General features: G+C 39.9%; 1 protein-coding gene across 3 annotated transcripts in view; it reads left to right on the top strand.

Annotated features, from left to right (window-relative positions):
• The first annotated feature begins 5,987 nt into the window (after positions 1–5,987).
• Positions 5,988–16,130, top strand: part of SORT1 (sortilin 1) — a 61,254-nt gene continuing 51,111 nt past the window's right edge. For 2 of the 3 annotated variants that reach the window (XM_061632536.1, XM_061632535.1), the window contains exon 1: positions 5,988–6,410. In XM_061632536.1, coding sequence (XP_061488520.1) covers positions 6,231–6,410 — 180 coding nt within the window. In that variant the 5' untranslated portion in view covers positions 5,988–6,230. Of the gene's footprint in view, positions 6,411–6,548; positions 6,625–16,130 lie in introns of those variants that run through there. The other variant, XM_061632537.1, reaches the window with a different exon arrangement.

Below are 16,130 nucleotides of genomic sequence, written 5' to 3'. Positions count from 1 at the left end.
CATATTTAAAAATTTCAGTTAGCAAGCTACTTGCTTTTTAGATATTTGATACAATGGCCAGTTGGCTTTATTTTCACTTTAGGACAGAAGCACATAATCAATAACTTTGTTATATCCTTCACATCTGATGAGTATCAGTAGCCTACTGATATACTGGTGATCAAATATTTCTAATAACTGAAGGCTAGAGTAATCTCTCAAAACAGTTGTGAGAGCAGATAATCGGTACAATGGGAAACAGCAGGATGTACTCATTCAGAAAAGCTAAGAATTTAAAAGATTGGCTGGCAATTTTGCATAGCAATCATTAGTGCTTATAAAAAAAATTTTAATCAGAGTTGTAATCTGGTTCTGAACGCAGTGCTATAAAGGTTAACACAGAAATGGCAGTGTTTGCTCTCATAGGCTATGCTTTGGCTAAGCAGGTTAATGGGTATAATGAGCAAGAAGCAGAAAAATGGTTGGCCTGCAGTAGGCTAGGTAATGACTTATAAGTGGCTAGTTTATTTGTGCCTTGTGTGTATCTATAAGAATGGATATATCACAGGATAAGCTTGAATGGGTGCATCAAATTTATTTGGAAGAAAGATGTGGAAGAAATAAATCATTGAAATTTGACACTAGATAAATTGATTTTGTGCATTCTACAATTACAAATGTGTGTTTTTCATGTCCCTTATCACAGATTTTAGAGCTTTTTCAGAATTTAGAACTGCTCATTTTTATCTAGCTTTTGCTCAGTTTGTGCACAAATGAAAACTGTCCCTGGCACTTAAGACAAAGGCTTTTTATATTCTGTGTTAAGCACAGTTACTGGTACCAGCTACCATGTGATGATGCCATGATTTGTCTCAAATCAAAAAACAAGACTTTGTTCTCATATCTCATTTAAGGACCAGAAGTGAATCTATTTTTGTCTACTGCAGACAAACTCATAAGTTGAATCTTAAAAAGTATGCTTCTCTCTTAGTCCATGAGAGACACTGGGAATAATTTGTACCATAGCTGTAGGCATGCTTTTACTTTTTATTCCTGTCTTCCACATTTCAGATACAAACTAAGATGGGCAAATAAAATATGAGGAACTCGCCAATCTTTGAAACAATTAGTTTGTCCTTGCTGTTTACAAGATCAAATATTAGACTCCTTAACTTAAGATCTAAATCACATTTTTTAAAATACCTACAAGATGCTGCACTTTTCCATGGTGCTTTCCTTCATTTTCCTGCATCAATGGGTTGATTACTTAATACAATATAACATGTACTAATCTATCTGCAGGATCTGTGTCACTATATGCTCCAATGCTCATGGAACACTGTCTTCCTTGAGGTTTTTTGCACCTATTTACAGTATATAACTATTTTAGCAATTTATCAGTCCTTCATATTCAACAGCCATAGGAGTGTCTCAAAACACCTGTGCCAACCTCTGTTTCCTATGGTGGATTTTAAATTTGCTTGCTTGTTCCAATGTGTATATTTTGTGGTCATCTCTTATAACAAACACATCTGTACAAATTCAAATAAGGGCATAATCAGATCAGCAGCTGGCTTTTGCATCAGCTGTTGTCAAAAGCTACCAAAATATCTTGGATATCCTCCTTTATATTGCCAGACTATTGTTCTTTTTAGTGTTTTTAACTTTTTTGCAAAACGAGAATTTCTAAACATTTTGCCCTTGTGCATCTCCTACAATTATTTCAAAGTACTAATTTTTACCAAAATTGCATACCTGTAGGCATTATGACCTTAGATGCTATGGAACTGTGTTTCAAAGTGGCCATCCTACAAAAAGTGAAGTAAAAAAACACACACACCACAATCAAAGTGGCAATTCTAAATAGTTGTCCATGGATACCTGACCAACCCAAACACTTCATCCTTGTAAACATTACTGTCTGTGGCCCACAACAGACAGTAATTTGCGTTTCTCTGCATTTGAGTACTTTCCTTGAAAGCTGTCCCTGAACTGTAATGTCACATGGAGTTGCATTGCCTTTTCTAGAATGCTGGCAACTATTTCCAGAGATAAACTTTATTCTTTTCCAGTTTCTTACTTAGCTCTGGTAATACTGCTTTTCAGACCTTTTAAAAAACTTTTTTTAAAATAGCCACTTTCTAAGTTCCTAACTGTTCTGGATTATTATATTTAAGTAACGTTAATATTTTCTTTCAACTCAGGATTACGCAAGGCAGCTTAGTTAAAACAGTACAGTACAATAATACTGCAGCTGTACAGTTTTTAACCTTTCCAATACATTACATCCTTTCCCCTCTTAAGACTGCTTTTGGTGAGCTGCTGAGCAATAGTAGTTTGTTTTGATTCTGTGCTTCTTTCTCACCCTCCCTGCCCCTCTTGTAACTGCAGGACTTTTTATTGTCCAGAGCGAGCCAGGTGCAGCAGCTGTATTGATACTACAATAAATTACTGAATTGCACAAATAGTTCAGAAGAGCTACTGTAGTTGCTGGATTCAAAGTGATGACCTAGAAGGCTGTAGATTTATCCTAGGATGCAATGCTTTATTAGATTGATTAGTACAGAGATGTGTTGCATGTTGTGTGAACCTAAAGATTATTTATTCAAACTTATAAACGTCGCTTAGCATGTCAGTGTCTTACAGAAAAGTATTTTGCTTTTGTTCAGACATTCATACTTGAGTCCCATGAGCTAACAATTTATATGCTTTGCAATGCATAAAAGTGTGGCTGTATTTGTTGTTAGACTGGTCAATTTAGGTGTTATTTAAGTGACCAAACGTTCAGTCGTAAACTTGAAGTATAAGAGTCCTTGGGAGCTTTGAGAGTCTTAAACTTTAGCCCTGTACATGCTACATGGAAATCAGCCTTAGCCACCCCTGCCTTTAAACTGAATCTAACTTTGATCCTCCAGAATTGAGAATTGTTGGACTGCAACTCATAATATCTGAAAGATTGTCTTACCGCTTATATACGCAGTCGATCACTGCACTCTGCAGGTGAGGAGGGCCTCCTGCAGATACCATCTTATCAGGAGGTCCATCCTGCATAACATAGGAAGTGGACCTTTAGCATTGTGGCACCTACCCTTTGGAATTCCCTCCCCTTAAATATTAGACAGGTGCCATCTCTCATCTTTTTGGCGCCTACTGAAGACCTTCCTCTTTCAACAAGCTTTTTAAGTAGAGACTTTATCCCAGTCTGCATCTTTGTTGGAATTGCTTTTTAAGATGTTTTTAAAAGTTTTTTTTAAAGATGATTTAAAGATGTTTTGTTTTAATATATTTTAAAGTCTGTTAAGATATTTTAGAGCGTTTTTAGTTTTTTTGTTTGCTGCCCTGGGCTCCTATTGGGAGGAAGGGCATGATATACATTTAATATATAATAATAATCTCTGATCATTAGCCATGGTGGTAGGGTTCATGGGAGTTGTAGTCCAACATCATCTGAAAGGCCATAGGTTCCCCATTCCTGGTTTAAGGTTTTATTACTACTTTATATAAACCGCTTAGACATTTTGTTGTATTAAGCCGAATAAACATGAATTTGATTAAGCATGGGTTCATATTTAACTGTGACTCACTTCTGCTATGTTGATACTCTAGCTTCTTGAGGTAGTCTCTCCCACTCCTAATACAACTCTGATACTCAACTGTTGTTTTCAGTTGCTCGAGGCAACAGGAGAGGAAGACAATACCCACTTGGCGGTGTCCTGGTGCACCCAGAGAAAAACTTTTCTGATGAGTAAAACCGTTTCTTTTTTGTCCATGATACTGTGTAATATTTGTACACTATGTGTAATACTGTACTTACATTATTTCAGCAGCTTGTGGTTCTTCTTGTGGGCTGGTACTAACTCTTCTCCCCCATGATTTCATGTTGCAATGTTTCATTACATGCTAGCTTCCTGCTCACATTTTCAGGCCTGTATTACCTTTCTAGTTACATTATGACACTTGTAAAACCATTGCTTGCTAGGCTGGCTGCAGGGTCCCTCGATCTCCAGTTGTGTGGAGCAGAGGAGGGTGAAAGAGTTGATGGACTCTCTTCTTTCTCAGGATATCCAGCTACTTGGCAGCCCTCTACTTCCATACCTAAAAACATAGGGCTAGAACTAGCGATTGATTCAATAAAGACATTTCATGGAGTCTGTGTATTGACTTCCTATGTAACTTTAGTTTGATATCTTGCTCTCCAGGCAATTGTCAGTTACTCTTTTTGATCTGAGGATTTTTCCTTTCTGACAAATATCCTTAAGTGTTGCTTTTTCTAACCTCATCATTTGTATGTAACATTAAAACTTCCTTTTTGCCTTTAGTTTGAATTAGGATGAGTGTGCATGAGCAAGCCAAAATAAGCTCTGTTTATTTCAAAAGAAGATTTAAGCAAGTGCATACTTTTCCACTTTAATCAATGTGCTTAACTGTGTTTTGATTGTGACTTAGATGTGTTGGAAGCTTACCAATACTATTGTCCTGAAGATCAGTCTCTAGTTCTGTAAAGTCACTATTTAAGGTACATTTTGTACTTGGTTGTAGAAAATACATGTATATTGTATACCATTGCTTTTCTTTAAAGAACGCATAAGTAGGTGCTTGCCAGTCATGATCCTTTCATGATGGCAGCTTTCAAGTACTTTGATGCATCTCTGAATTTTGTTAGCAGGTCACACTATACTTCCCTCTTCAGAAGAAAAAAACCTTCAGTATTGTGAGTAGTATAAGGAACATAATGTGCCCGTTTGTGTTGCTAGTTAGCAAAATGCCATGATTGCTGGCACTACGACAATGAGGAATGAAGACAGAATAAATCATTAATGGATCCTTTGCTCTCTTCCAACACTAGTGATTCTGACATTTAGTCAAGCCATTTCTGCAGTGCTGTGTACAGGAAAAAGAGGTAGAAAGGGTGTTTATATAACATGAATAACCCTGTGACTGGTTTTCTTACTGTGGGATTATGCTTCAGTCACATTGTTGAGAGGATGTTAAAAAGTTAAGCATCATGGAGGAACTTGATATCTTGCTTCTAGAGCAGCAAGCAACATTAACCCACTATTAAAAAGTAAGTTAAAATGCTGGTGAGGGGAACACTGACAGTGTGATCCATTCAATTTCAGTGAATGGGACTTACTCCCAAGTAAATGGATATAGGATTGCGGCCCATGTATTTGGATATTAGAAAGGAGCTGAGCAACCTTTCTCTTTGCATGCTTTTGTTTTTATTCAGAATATTGTCAAGACTCAAAGGGGTGAAATAGACAGGAGCCATGTAAAAACTGCAACATTGGAATGGCAGACTTAGAGATAGCCCAGTCTTTACTGTGATTTAACTGCTGCTTTGTTTTTAATGTAGTGTTTTCAGATAAGTAGAGTGTTCACCTGAAAGCAAAGGAGGATCTATGCTAATTCAAACCAAATATGGTAAGGAATGACCCCCTAATAAGAGTCAGAGATCCCAATTGAAATAAACACTTCAAATGTAAAGGCAGTATTTTATGAAGGCCAGCAGGTGTCCAGACAGCGAGATGACAACTGCACAGGAGGACTTCAAACCTAGATTAGCCCCCACAGCCTTGCCGCCTAATGAATTATTTACAAAAGAACTTTCTGCTTACCCAATTAAACGGGTAAGCGTTGCAACAAATATGTGAAAATTAGAAATAGAGGGAGCCTGCCTAACTTATTCAACCGTTAACCTCCAACCAAACGCTACTTTGAGCCATTCCAGGATCCCAACCGTATACTAGGACGAAAGCAGCATTTAGTTGCCACCAATTAAAAAAAAGCTCGGTGCCACCCTCTTCTAGCCAATCGGAGGATAGACGCGAGGAGGATAAGGTTACTTTGAGGTGCTGTAAGGGGAGACGCTTGTAGGCAGCCAGCCAATGGGCAAGGTGCTCTTCAAAGTGGGGTGATGCTTCCCAGCTAGAGAATTTAGAGGAGGAGGCTGGTGTAGGAGTAGCCTATGACTATTAGGAGGTGGGACAGGTTGGCTGCTGTGCTGCAATTGGCAACCCTGTCAACCACTTAGAAAATAGAGGCTGGGGTCGTTGCACGAATGGGAAAGAAGCTGTCAGAAAAGGCTGGCTGGGGTTTGAAGGGAGATCAGATTGTCATCTCTTGCAGCCAATGATTTCGGCATACCTGAGCGGCGTAGCCCAATCGAGGAGTTAGTGGGTGGGACAGCGGGTGAGCAGTCTCCGAGCTCTGAGGAGAGATTTCTGTGGTGCTGCTTGCTGGCGGAGGCGATGGAACCGTTTGGCTTGGTACGCGCTGTGATCCTTTTGCTGTTAGCGGTTCCGCTGTATGGTCGCGAACTCCGGTTCGAAGCGGGGGCATTGAGGGTCCGGCGAACTGAATCCGAGGCAGGATGCGGCCCGCGAGACGGCGGCTTTGATTTAGAGGTGCTGAGCAACAACACGCACAAGGTGAGAGAGGGAGCGGGTCCTTCGTACTGTGGTAGGGCGCTCGGGATTGGAGTGCTGGTAAACGGAGGTACCGGCACGCTCAGATATGGTTGGGTGGTTATGCTGTCGGGTGGATACCTGAGGGTAGGTCTGGGACAGAACTTGGTGCAGCAGGTACGAGGGAGAAAGAGACGGACAGATCTGAGACAATGCCGAGCTTGACCTCTTTTAACGTGTGAGCTAAGCCTTAGAACCTGTGCAGTAACATTAAAGTCATTGAACATGTGCAGAGTGCATTTTGCTAACTGCTGTGTAATTTCTCTGGGATTAGGGGGCAGGACTTCCAGGCCAGGGGACAATATTGCCCAAGTAGGTTTGAACCCTGATACTTCTCGAAGAAATTAAACGTTGGACAACGCAACCCTAAAAAGCTTGTTTTGAGCGGAGAGTATGTTTGGAAAGACGTACCTGTAGAAGACAGCGAATAGAATGGCTAGGTAGTTCAGTAAAGACGAGAGAGACGGATGGGTAGATACGTGTATGTTTTTTTCCATGGGGCAAATAGCACCTTTGCGGCAGGACAGATGAAAGCACACCTAAATTGAGAAAAGGTGTTAGAGGGAATGGGTTAACCGTCTCCTGCCCCAGCACCACTTTCCCAATCAAATTTAGCAATCCCAGAACTGTTTTGAGGCTTAAAAATGTGGAAGATTCTGATCACTGGTCTGCTCTGTGACTGTCCCATTTAGTTTGGCCCTGAGAGCATTTTATTTATTCATATTGTGGGGCCTTTGTAGCTGTGATTCATTGACATTCATAAGCTATAGACTAGTTTACATCACCCTTTGAGCACACTGGGTTCTTCATCAGCCAGTGTTTTTTGTATTAACAGCTGATATATGCTATGTTCAGTATACAGAATTGACATTTATGTGATGTGACCAGTTGATTGAACAGTAGCATATCTGGAAGTCAGTAGAGGTTAACACCAACCCCCCCAGCCCCCACTAGCTGCTGTACATATAGATCGGTTGTTCGGATTGGAACTTTTTCTAAATAAGTTCAACTCCAGTTGATTCTGTACCAAGTGTTCATTGGATGTGCTGCAAAAATCTGCCTCCATTGAGTGTTAGTTGTGATGCCTAGTTTACATGGATTCCCTTAAGAAAAATGAGTTCTGCTTGCTAGTCTGCATTTAGTAATTGCATGAGTCAGGACATACTGATGAAAAAACAGTTCACCAGAATCTATCTGGCATGACCTTAATGTACGACGTAACCAGTATTTACTGTGCTGCTAAAAAACTACTGAAAGTATATTTAGGGTTGGCATGGTAAATGCACTTTAAATTGTGAATTGAGCTTACGCTGAAACACACAGCTGCTTCACCAAGTGGTGAACACTGCATAAATCCACTCATACAACACTCTTAGTGTGGGAATTGGTCATTTGAATTGCCTCTGTCTAGGAGGATTTTTTTTTTTTAATTGTACTTGTATACCGCCCCATAGCCAAAGCTCTATGGGCGGTTTACAGGAATGGTGGTATAGGACACAAAACTGAACTAAATAATATGGCTTAGTTGCCCTCCTCCCAAGTGTAATGAATATGGCAGGAGTTGCATTCTCTCTATCATATCAACCTGTTCTGATTGGAATCTGTGATGTCTGGATGGAATAGTAATGTGTGTTCCCTTGTCATGTGTCTCAAAGGGAGAGTGTTGCTCTGCTAGTACTAATCCCTGCCAGCCAGCTGCTCTCAGAGTTTATTGGTGGTTTGGGTTGTTATTAACTCAGACATATTTCCTCATCCTTTTAACTCATCTTTTCTTACTGCAAGAATCCATAGAATCTTCAAGCTAATTGTACAACCCTTTCATTAACGAAGAATGCAGCTCTTTATTATTATTTTTCCTGATCTCATTCCTTTCTTATGCATCTTTGTTTATTTCTTATTGGACGATTATTCATTTCTTAAAATTGAATTCTGATAAAACTGAGCTTCTGCTTACTATCTCTCATTTTTCTACTTCACATTTTCTTTTCTAAGTAGGTCTGCTATTTCTTATATCCCTTAAACTCATTATTTTGGGGCTACATTGGAGTTTTCATTTCTCCCCTAGTATACATTCAGCTGCTAAATCTTGTGGCTTTCATCTTTGTGATATTTATAAAATTCACCTTTTTCTGTGTCTTGATGCAACTAATAATCTTGTTTGTGTTCTCGTTATCTTTTGCTTTGATTGTTGCAGCATCTTTTTGCTCTCAAACTACCTAAGGTTCAACCAAAATCTATCCTCCTGTACATTCAACCCATTAGAGCTAATCCTGCCCTCTGGAGCAGCAGTGAATGAGCCTTTGGCCTCTACTATGACGTTCAGTGCTATCATGTCTCCTCTGTCTTCTCTTTTCCAGACTAAACCTACCTAGTTCCTTCAACCTTTCCTCATAGGACTTGTTTTCTTTACTCTGCTTACCATCTTTGTTGCCCTACTCGGAGCCCATTTCAATGGGTCTACATCCTTCCTAAAGTGTGGAGCCTAGAACCAGGCACAGTACTCAGGCTAGGGTCTTAGCACAGAATAAATGGAAGTATTTCTTGGGCCAGAATGCAGAGTCCCAAACCTTTTCTTTCTTTCCATGCCGCAAGCTTTATACTTCTCAAGAAGCAAGTCTTAAGGCATTATATTTCTGAGTTTTCCTTCTTTCCTCACATCTTTACTCCAGCCAGCTTGTTTGGCTCTGAACTGATGATCATATTGATGATTGTGGTGAATTGTTTGTAAGTTCTCCAGAAACTTGCACCTGGGTATATTGGGATGCTTCAATCACGGAAAATACAGAGTGTTTCATAAGCATATCAGAGAAATTGGAGTTTTGTTGTAGTAATTTGCTGTGGGAAAGCCAGATAGGTTTTCCTGCTTTTCTCATATTCTGTTCTTTTTGAGTAAGATCATTTTGACAGTGCATATTTCTTGCCCAGTGGATTTCTCATAGCTTAGCTCTTCAACTGAAGTATATTGCTACTGAGAGGAGAAAGCTCTGGCACAAGGCCACATTTCCTTTGCATGGACCAGGTATATCTTCTCTAGCTGCTATGTATTGGTTTGTATAGTTTTAACCAATACTGCATGAACAAGCTAAAGCTGTGGAAGAAGTAATAAACTACTATATCAGAGGGGAAATGCTTATGATAATGATATAATGAAATAAAAAGATTAAGAAGATGCTGCTGGATTTGGTAAACCTAAAAATCTAATCTGTCCTGATAATTTCCTGTTTGCAGTTGTTTTACTCTGTGCTGTGCACTCTTCTCCATTTCCGCAGCAGCTTAATGCTTTAGGTTGCAATCCAATACATGTCTACTCAGAAATAAGCTCCATTAGGTTCAATGGGACTTACTCTCAGGTAAGTGTGTATTGGATTGCAGCCTTACTCTTTTTTCTTTTCTACAAGTGAAAACATTTGATACTGTCAATGGAATGCAGTAAAAAAAATAGTGTCATCCTCTGTAAATTTGTGAAGAAGTGTGCCTAATACCAACTGATGTCAGCTTTCTTATTATGTAGAATTTGGTGTTTTCATTTTGGTGTTCCTCCCTGTATTTTTTTATCCACCTCTTTTGCTTATCTTTTTTTATATTACCATACTTGCATAAAAAGGTAAAGGTGTCTCCGCACTTATAGTGCGAGTCGTTTCTGACTCTTAGGGTGACGTCTTGCGACATTTACTCAGCAGACCGTATATATGGGGTGGGATTGCCAGTTCCTTCCCCGGCCTTTCTTTACCCCCCAGCATATGCTGGGTACTCATTTTACCAACCACGGATGGATGGAAGGCTGAGTGGACCTCGACCCCTTTTACCAGAGATTCAACTTCCTCCTTCCATTGGAATCGAACTAGGTATATGTAAAATTATCTTAACTCTTAACAGCTCTGATGGTGTTACATTTTCCCAGCATCAGAATCCTATAAACAGGAAGACACTTTTTAATTGAATAAATAAACAGATGAACAAAGGAAAAAAGCAATTTAAACAATTTATAAAAAATAAAAATTACAGTTGATTTATTTAAAGCAGCATAATTATATTTTTATCTAAGTATCCATTTACCAAGTAGAATGAGAAGAATGCCGTGATGTAGTTACTTTACAGATATTTATGGTTACTTGTATGGGTTTTTAAAAATTATTGTACATTGCGCTAAGCTTCTTTTGCAGGAAGGGTGTTTTATAAGTCATCTGAAAACTGAGCTAAATTAGTGCATCATCAGAATATCAAGTGCTAATACTGCTGGCTTATATCTAATCCAAAATAGTAGAAATAATGTCCAGTTTTCAGCAAGACACTTTCCAAGAGGTTATCATTATATGTATTCACAGCTGATTTGAAGTAGGAAAGTTTCAAAGCAAGTGAAACTTCTGCTCTGTACTTCTGGTTGACTGAATCACCAAAAAGTCCTCTCTGTTTATCTCTTTTTAATAAAACAGAGATAGCAGGGAAAGGGGAATGAATAAGCCTAGTTGCATAAGTGGACATCCATTTGTTAGATTTGCAATGTTGGATCTTGCCTGATGAGTTTGCACTCAAAATGCTTTCTTTACAATGAGTAGGCTATTTGTTGCTTGAACTCACCGTTTATACAGAAAGATCCTAGACTGATTTGTTGACTGACATATGTTTAGGATAGTTTACATTTTTAAAATGCTTCTCGATTGATATGAATTCTCCTGAAACTTTAGGTTGCAATGGAAATCCCACAGTCCTGTCAGCTGTGTTTTCACTTACTTCTGTTTTTCAGCCACACCACACCAAGATGAAACCTGCATTCTCCCATCCTGTCCTCCCCTGCTCCCTGTATCTCTTGTGCCAGAATGTAAGAACAGGATTGGGTTGAGTGTTCAGTGCTTCTTTAATGTGTTGTGCCTTCAGTAGAATCTTGCAGTGTGGAAACTAGTATTTGTTACCTAATGTGCATCACACTGAAATTCTTAGAAACATTCATTAAACCAATATTTTTTGACAATCTTAGCTGATGAAGTAATCCATCTCTCTTAGACCTAGAAAATGCCTGGATACCTTGCTTCCCAGTCTGCAAAGTTTTTTTTAAAAGTGCAAAGCTTCTATGAGGCTTGATTCTGCAATAGACAAGTGTCTTAAGAACTTGGTATTTCAGCACAAGCAATAATGTGTAAATGTTTGTGTTTGGTGTCTGTTTTGTCATCGTTATCTGTGATAGTATAGAATGATGGTGCCTGGACACTAGAGAGCCAGTCTTGGCTCCGATACTTTCCTTATGGGCTTTTGCACGTTTAAAAGGAATGAAATTCAAAGGCTGATGTCTCATTCAGGCCTCTGGCTTCTGGTTTGGATCAAGCAACTTACTAGTGTATTCTCCCTGTTGCTGGGAACCTTTCCTCATGCAGGTGCATTAGAGTTGAAACTCCCATCACAATTATAGCTTCTAAGTGTGGGATCAATTCTGTTATGTTCCTTCTTCACTGGATTTGGAGCTCTAACATTTGTTTTTCGGGATTCCTCCCCCTCCACCTCCTCAGTTGATTGGATCTGATTTAGTTTGTTAATTTGTAGATATCACGACACAGTGAGACACGGTGAGACCAGAGTTCAATTTCGGAGCCCCCCTCGTAATTCTCGTCTCCGCTTTTATTTTACCTCCGCTTGGAGGCGTGGATTATTTTCTCTCCATAAACAGCCTATGACCTTTAACTATTGTATAACATCACGTACATACATAGTACAACAGCATTATCTACGTGGCAATATGCAGGCAGTTATTTAACCACTACAGATGTCAGTATCGTTTACAGCCATAAAGTTAACCACATCCTGTTTTTCCACTGGTCAGATCGCAATGTCTTGAGAGATAGTGTACTGAGAACAGCAGCGTGGTTTGCCAACGTATGCTGTTCATTCAGTCCACCCCACATCTCCCCCTTTTTTATTTTTTAGCAAAAAGTAATTACTACGTAATGGTCGCGGAGCAACAGGTGTACACGTCTGGAAAAGGTATTGTAAAAAACAGCATAAGCCTATACTTAAAATGAGTAAAAGAATAGCATATCTAAGAATCTGACTTAGCCATCCAGTGGGCAGCCAACTCCAAAGCCACTGCCACCAAGTTGTAGGGGCGTCCTGCAAAATGTTATTAGCTAGATCCTTCAAGTTTTTTACCTGTGTTCTGATTTCAAAACTGTTGTCAGTTAAATTAAAACAGCACATATTCTTTATAGTTTCGCACCCCAACTGATGTTGTAATAGCAGGTAATCTATAGCTGCACGATTATCCAAGATAGCTTGTCTTAATATACCCTGCTCTTCATTTAACAAAGCAATGGCTCGAGAGGTGGCATTTATCATCTTAACATAATTACAGGCTAATTTATGTAATTGATTGCTGTTACTTACTGCCAATGCAGGAAGTCCAACAAGGGAGATGGCTAGTGATACACTTTCTGCTTTATTAAGCAATTCCACCTTGTCATTACAATCAGCCGGCATGGCAACAGCTTCTCTTTTCCTACGTTGGGCTAGCAACTCCCTTTTATGAAGGAAAATGGGAACCAGTCGACTCAGGCAACAGATGGTATCAGAAATATTAGCGGGAACATAATTAAAAGTGGTTTCTCCACATGTCCAAAACCATCCACCTGGTAAAGGAATGTGTCCGTACATACTGGATATGTTAATGTGCTGTGTACAATTCCATGTGGGTCTCCCAACCTTTAGACATCCCTTCTGCACCTTATGTTGACTACAATTAACCATCCGAGCACACGTATTATTAATGGAATTTGCAACATGTGATGTAAATAATTGAAAAGCATTAACAGGCAGCTGGAAGGTTGGAGTTCCCCAATTCGAAACAGTATGATATTTAATCTCTGAAGTATTCATGAACCGCCCAAGTCCTGTAATGTTCCCAATATCCCCAGGTGCTTTGCATACGGGTATTAAACATGTTCCCAACATACCCATTTCCTGTACATGTTCAGTCATGCAAAAGTCACTCACATTTGTCATTCTTGCTAACTGAACCCAGATATTGTGTTGAAACCGCATCCCCAACTCCTGCCCCAACCTGTCAGCCCCGGCGCTTCCTAAAATCCAACAAATGCAAAGTACAAAAATAGAATTTGTATTTAAAGACGCAATTAAAGCAAGAATGGTATTCTCAGTTGTCTTGTCCACCCCGGCTTGTTCCATTGCTTTTTCTGCTTGTGTTGCTAAGTTCTTTATTTGGCCCCAAGTCACGGGAGGTTGCGGAACATTCCGACCACGCTTCCTGGAAGACATCCCAGTATCCTGAAGTTGCAGAGAAAAATTAGGGATGGGATTCTTAAGATTATCGTGCCAGGACATCGTCTTTCCAGGGCCGGATACACCTAGCAGGTACCCACACAGGACCGTCAGGCGTAGACACAGCCGCGTAACCTCGACCCCACGTTATAAGCGGAACTGGGCCTTTCCACTCTGGATTTGGTAGTTGCCGAAACTGCACCCGCGGGGCAGGTAGAGACTCCGACTGCTGAAAATGCCGCTGCGCTCGAGTAGAAAAGGAAAAATGAGTATTGGGAGATTGAGACAAATTTAAATGATTAATGGTAAACAACACTTGTGCCAGCCACTCCTCTTTGGTGGCCAATCCCAGTGGTACTCCTCCTTTTTGTTTTTGTTTAAGCAAATGCTCTTTAAGGGTACGATTGGTACGTTCGACGACAGCTTGACCTGTAGAATTATAAGGAATACCAAACAAATGTGTAATGGACCACTTAGTGCAAAACTGTGCAAATTGCTGTGAAACATATGCAGGACCATTATCAGTTTTTATCGTCTGAGGTTGGCCCATGATGGCAATAGAACGAATGACATGATTAATAACATTCTTAGTTTTTTCCCCTTTCTGAGGAGTTACCCATATGTATCCGGAATATGTATCTACTGTAACATGCAAATACTTCCATGGGGAGAAAGTAGGAAAATGTGTAACATCCATTTGCCACAACTGGTTAACTATGAGACCTCGTGGGTTCACTCCTGGTTCTGGGGATAGAGTTAACTGTGTGCATTGGGGACATTGTTGAATAATGGCAGAGGCTTCCTGGGCAGTAAGATGGAATTGCTTCTGGAGTGCTTTAGCATTTTGATGATGAAGGGCATGACTTTCTATGGGTGTGCAAAGGAGGGCACGAAGAGCCTGATCAGCATATTGATTACCTTCTGTTAACAATCCTGGGAAAGGTTGATGACTGCGAATATGAAATATAGCAAATCGACAAGACCGAGTATGTATGAGTTTTTGAAGTGTAAGCATAAGAGCAAGTAGATTAGTGTCCAGCATGGGAGAGACATAACTACCGGGTAATGCAAGTACAACATTCTTAACATAAAGACTATCGGTAATAATGTTAACCTCCTGATCTGCAAAAGTCAACAGCGCCATACTAACAGCGGCCAACTCAGATCTCTGAGCGGAAGTTTGGGGTAAGGTGAAAATTGTCTTCCAAACCCCCTGCTCGTGCCATGCAACAACCCCTCTAGTTGGACTGCCATCAGTATAGACCGTGACCGCAGGTAAGGGTTGTAAACTGATTACAGATTGAAACTGGATAGGAATTTTTTGTGTAATTTGAAGCCGTGGATCTGATGAGGAACGACATGAAATTGTGCCCAAATAAGAGACTAAAGCCCATTGAAGGTCATCAGAAAGCGCAACAGCATTTTCCCATGTGTAAAGTTTAAGAGGCAACGAAATTTCAACCGGATCGATACCTAATAATTGCCTTGATCGTAATCGTGCTTTTTGGATTATTTCTGCTGCTTGCATTGGCAAAGTTGTGATAGATGACTTTGGTGTATGGGCTAAGTAAAGCCACTCTATTATATGTGTAGCATTGGAGCCTGACTCCTGAGTGATTGCAGCAAAAAGTTGGCTTCCATCAAATAAAACAAATAAAATCAGTGGTTTATTCAATATTTGTCGATCCACCCAAATAGCTTTTAACGTTGTAGAAACTAATTCTAGGGATTGCCTTGCCTGTTCCGTTAAAGTAATAATATCTGCAGGTTGACGTCCTTGTTTTAAACATTCAAATAAAGGCCCCATGTCTTGAGTGGTAAGTTTACAATATGGTCGAATCCAATTAATAGAACCCAAGAATTGTTGTAGTTCTACATAAGTTGGCTTCATTGACAAAGTAAGACAGGGCAATACAGGAGTGGAGTAGGATTGCATTAATTTATGTCCTAAATACAGAAATGGTTCTTTGAGTTGTACCTTTTCAGGGGCAATCTGCAACCCTGACTGTGACAAATGATCAGTAAGGTGTTGTTGCCACATAGATGGGAGGGTTCTCCCAGCCACCAAGATGTCATCCATATAATGGTAGACCAATAATGTAGGGTATTGAGCCCGAAAGGGTCGCAGGGCCATGTCTACAAACTGTTGACATAGGGTTGGACTATTTAACATGCCCTGAGGTAGCACTTTCCATTGATATCGTTGCGCAGGGCCAGAGTTATTATATACGGGAACAGTAAACGCAAATTTCGGTGCGTCTTGCGCTTGTAACGGTATTGTGAAAAAGCAATCTTTCAGGTCTATAATAGCTAAGGAATAGTCATATGGAATTAAATTTGGATTAGGCGTCCCACATTGTAGCGGACCCATGGGCACAATTAATTTATTTATTTCTCGTAAATCATGTAAGAGCCTCCACT

The sequence above is a fragment of the Rhineura floridana genome, chromosome 6, assembly GCF_030035675.1.
Source record: "Rhineura floridana isolate rRhiFlo1 chromosome 6, rRhiFlo1.hap2, whole genome shotgun sequence".
In the NCBI taxonomy this organism is placed as follows: domain Eukaryota; kingdom Metazoa; phylum Chordata; class Lepidosauria; order Squamata; family Rhineuridae; genus Rhineura; species Rhineura floridana.
The sequence above is the reverse complement of the archived record's forward strand: the minus strand, read 5'-3'. Positions and strand labels throughout refer to the sequence as shown.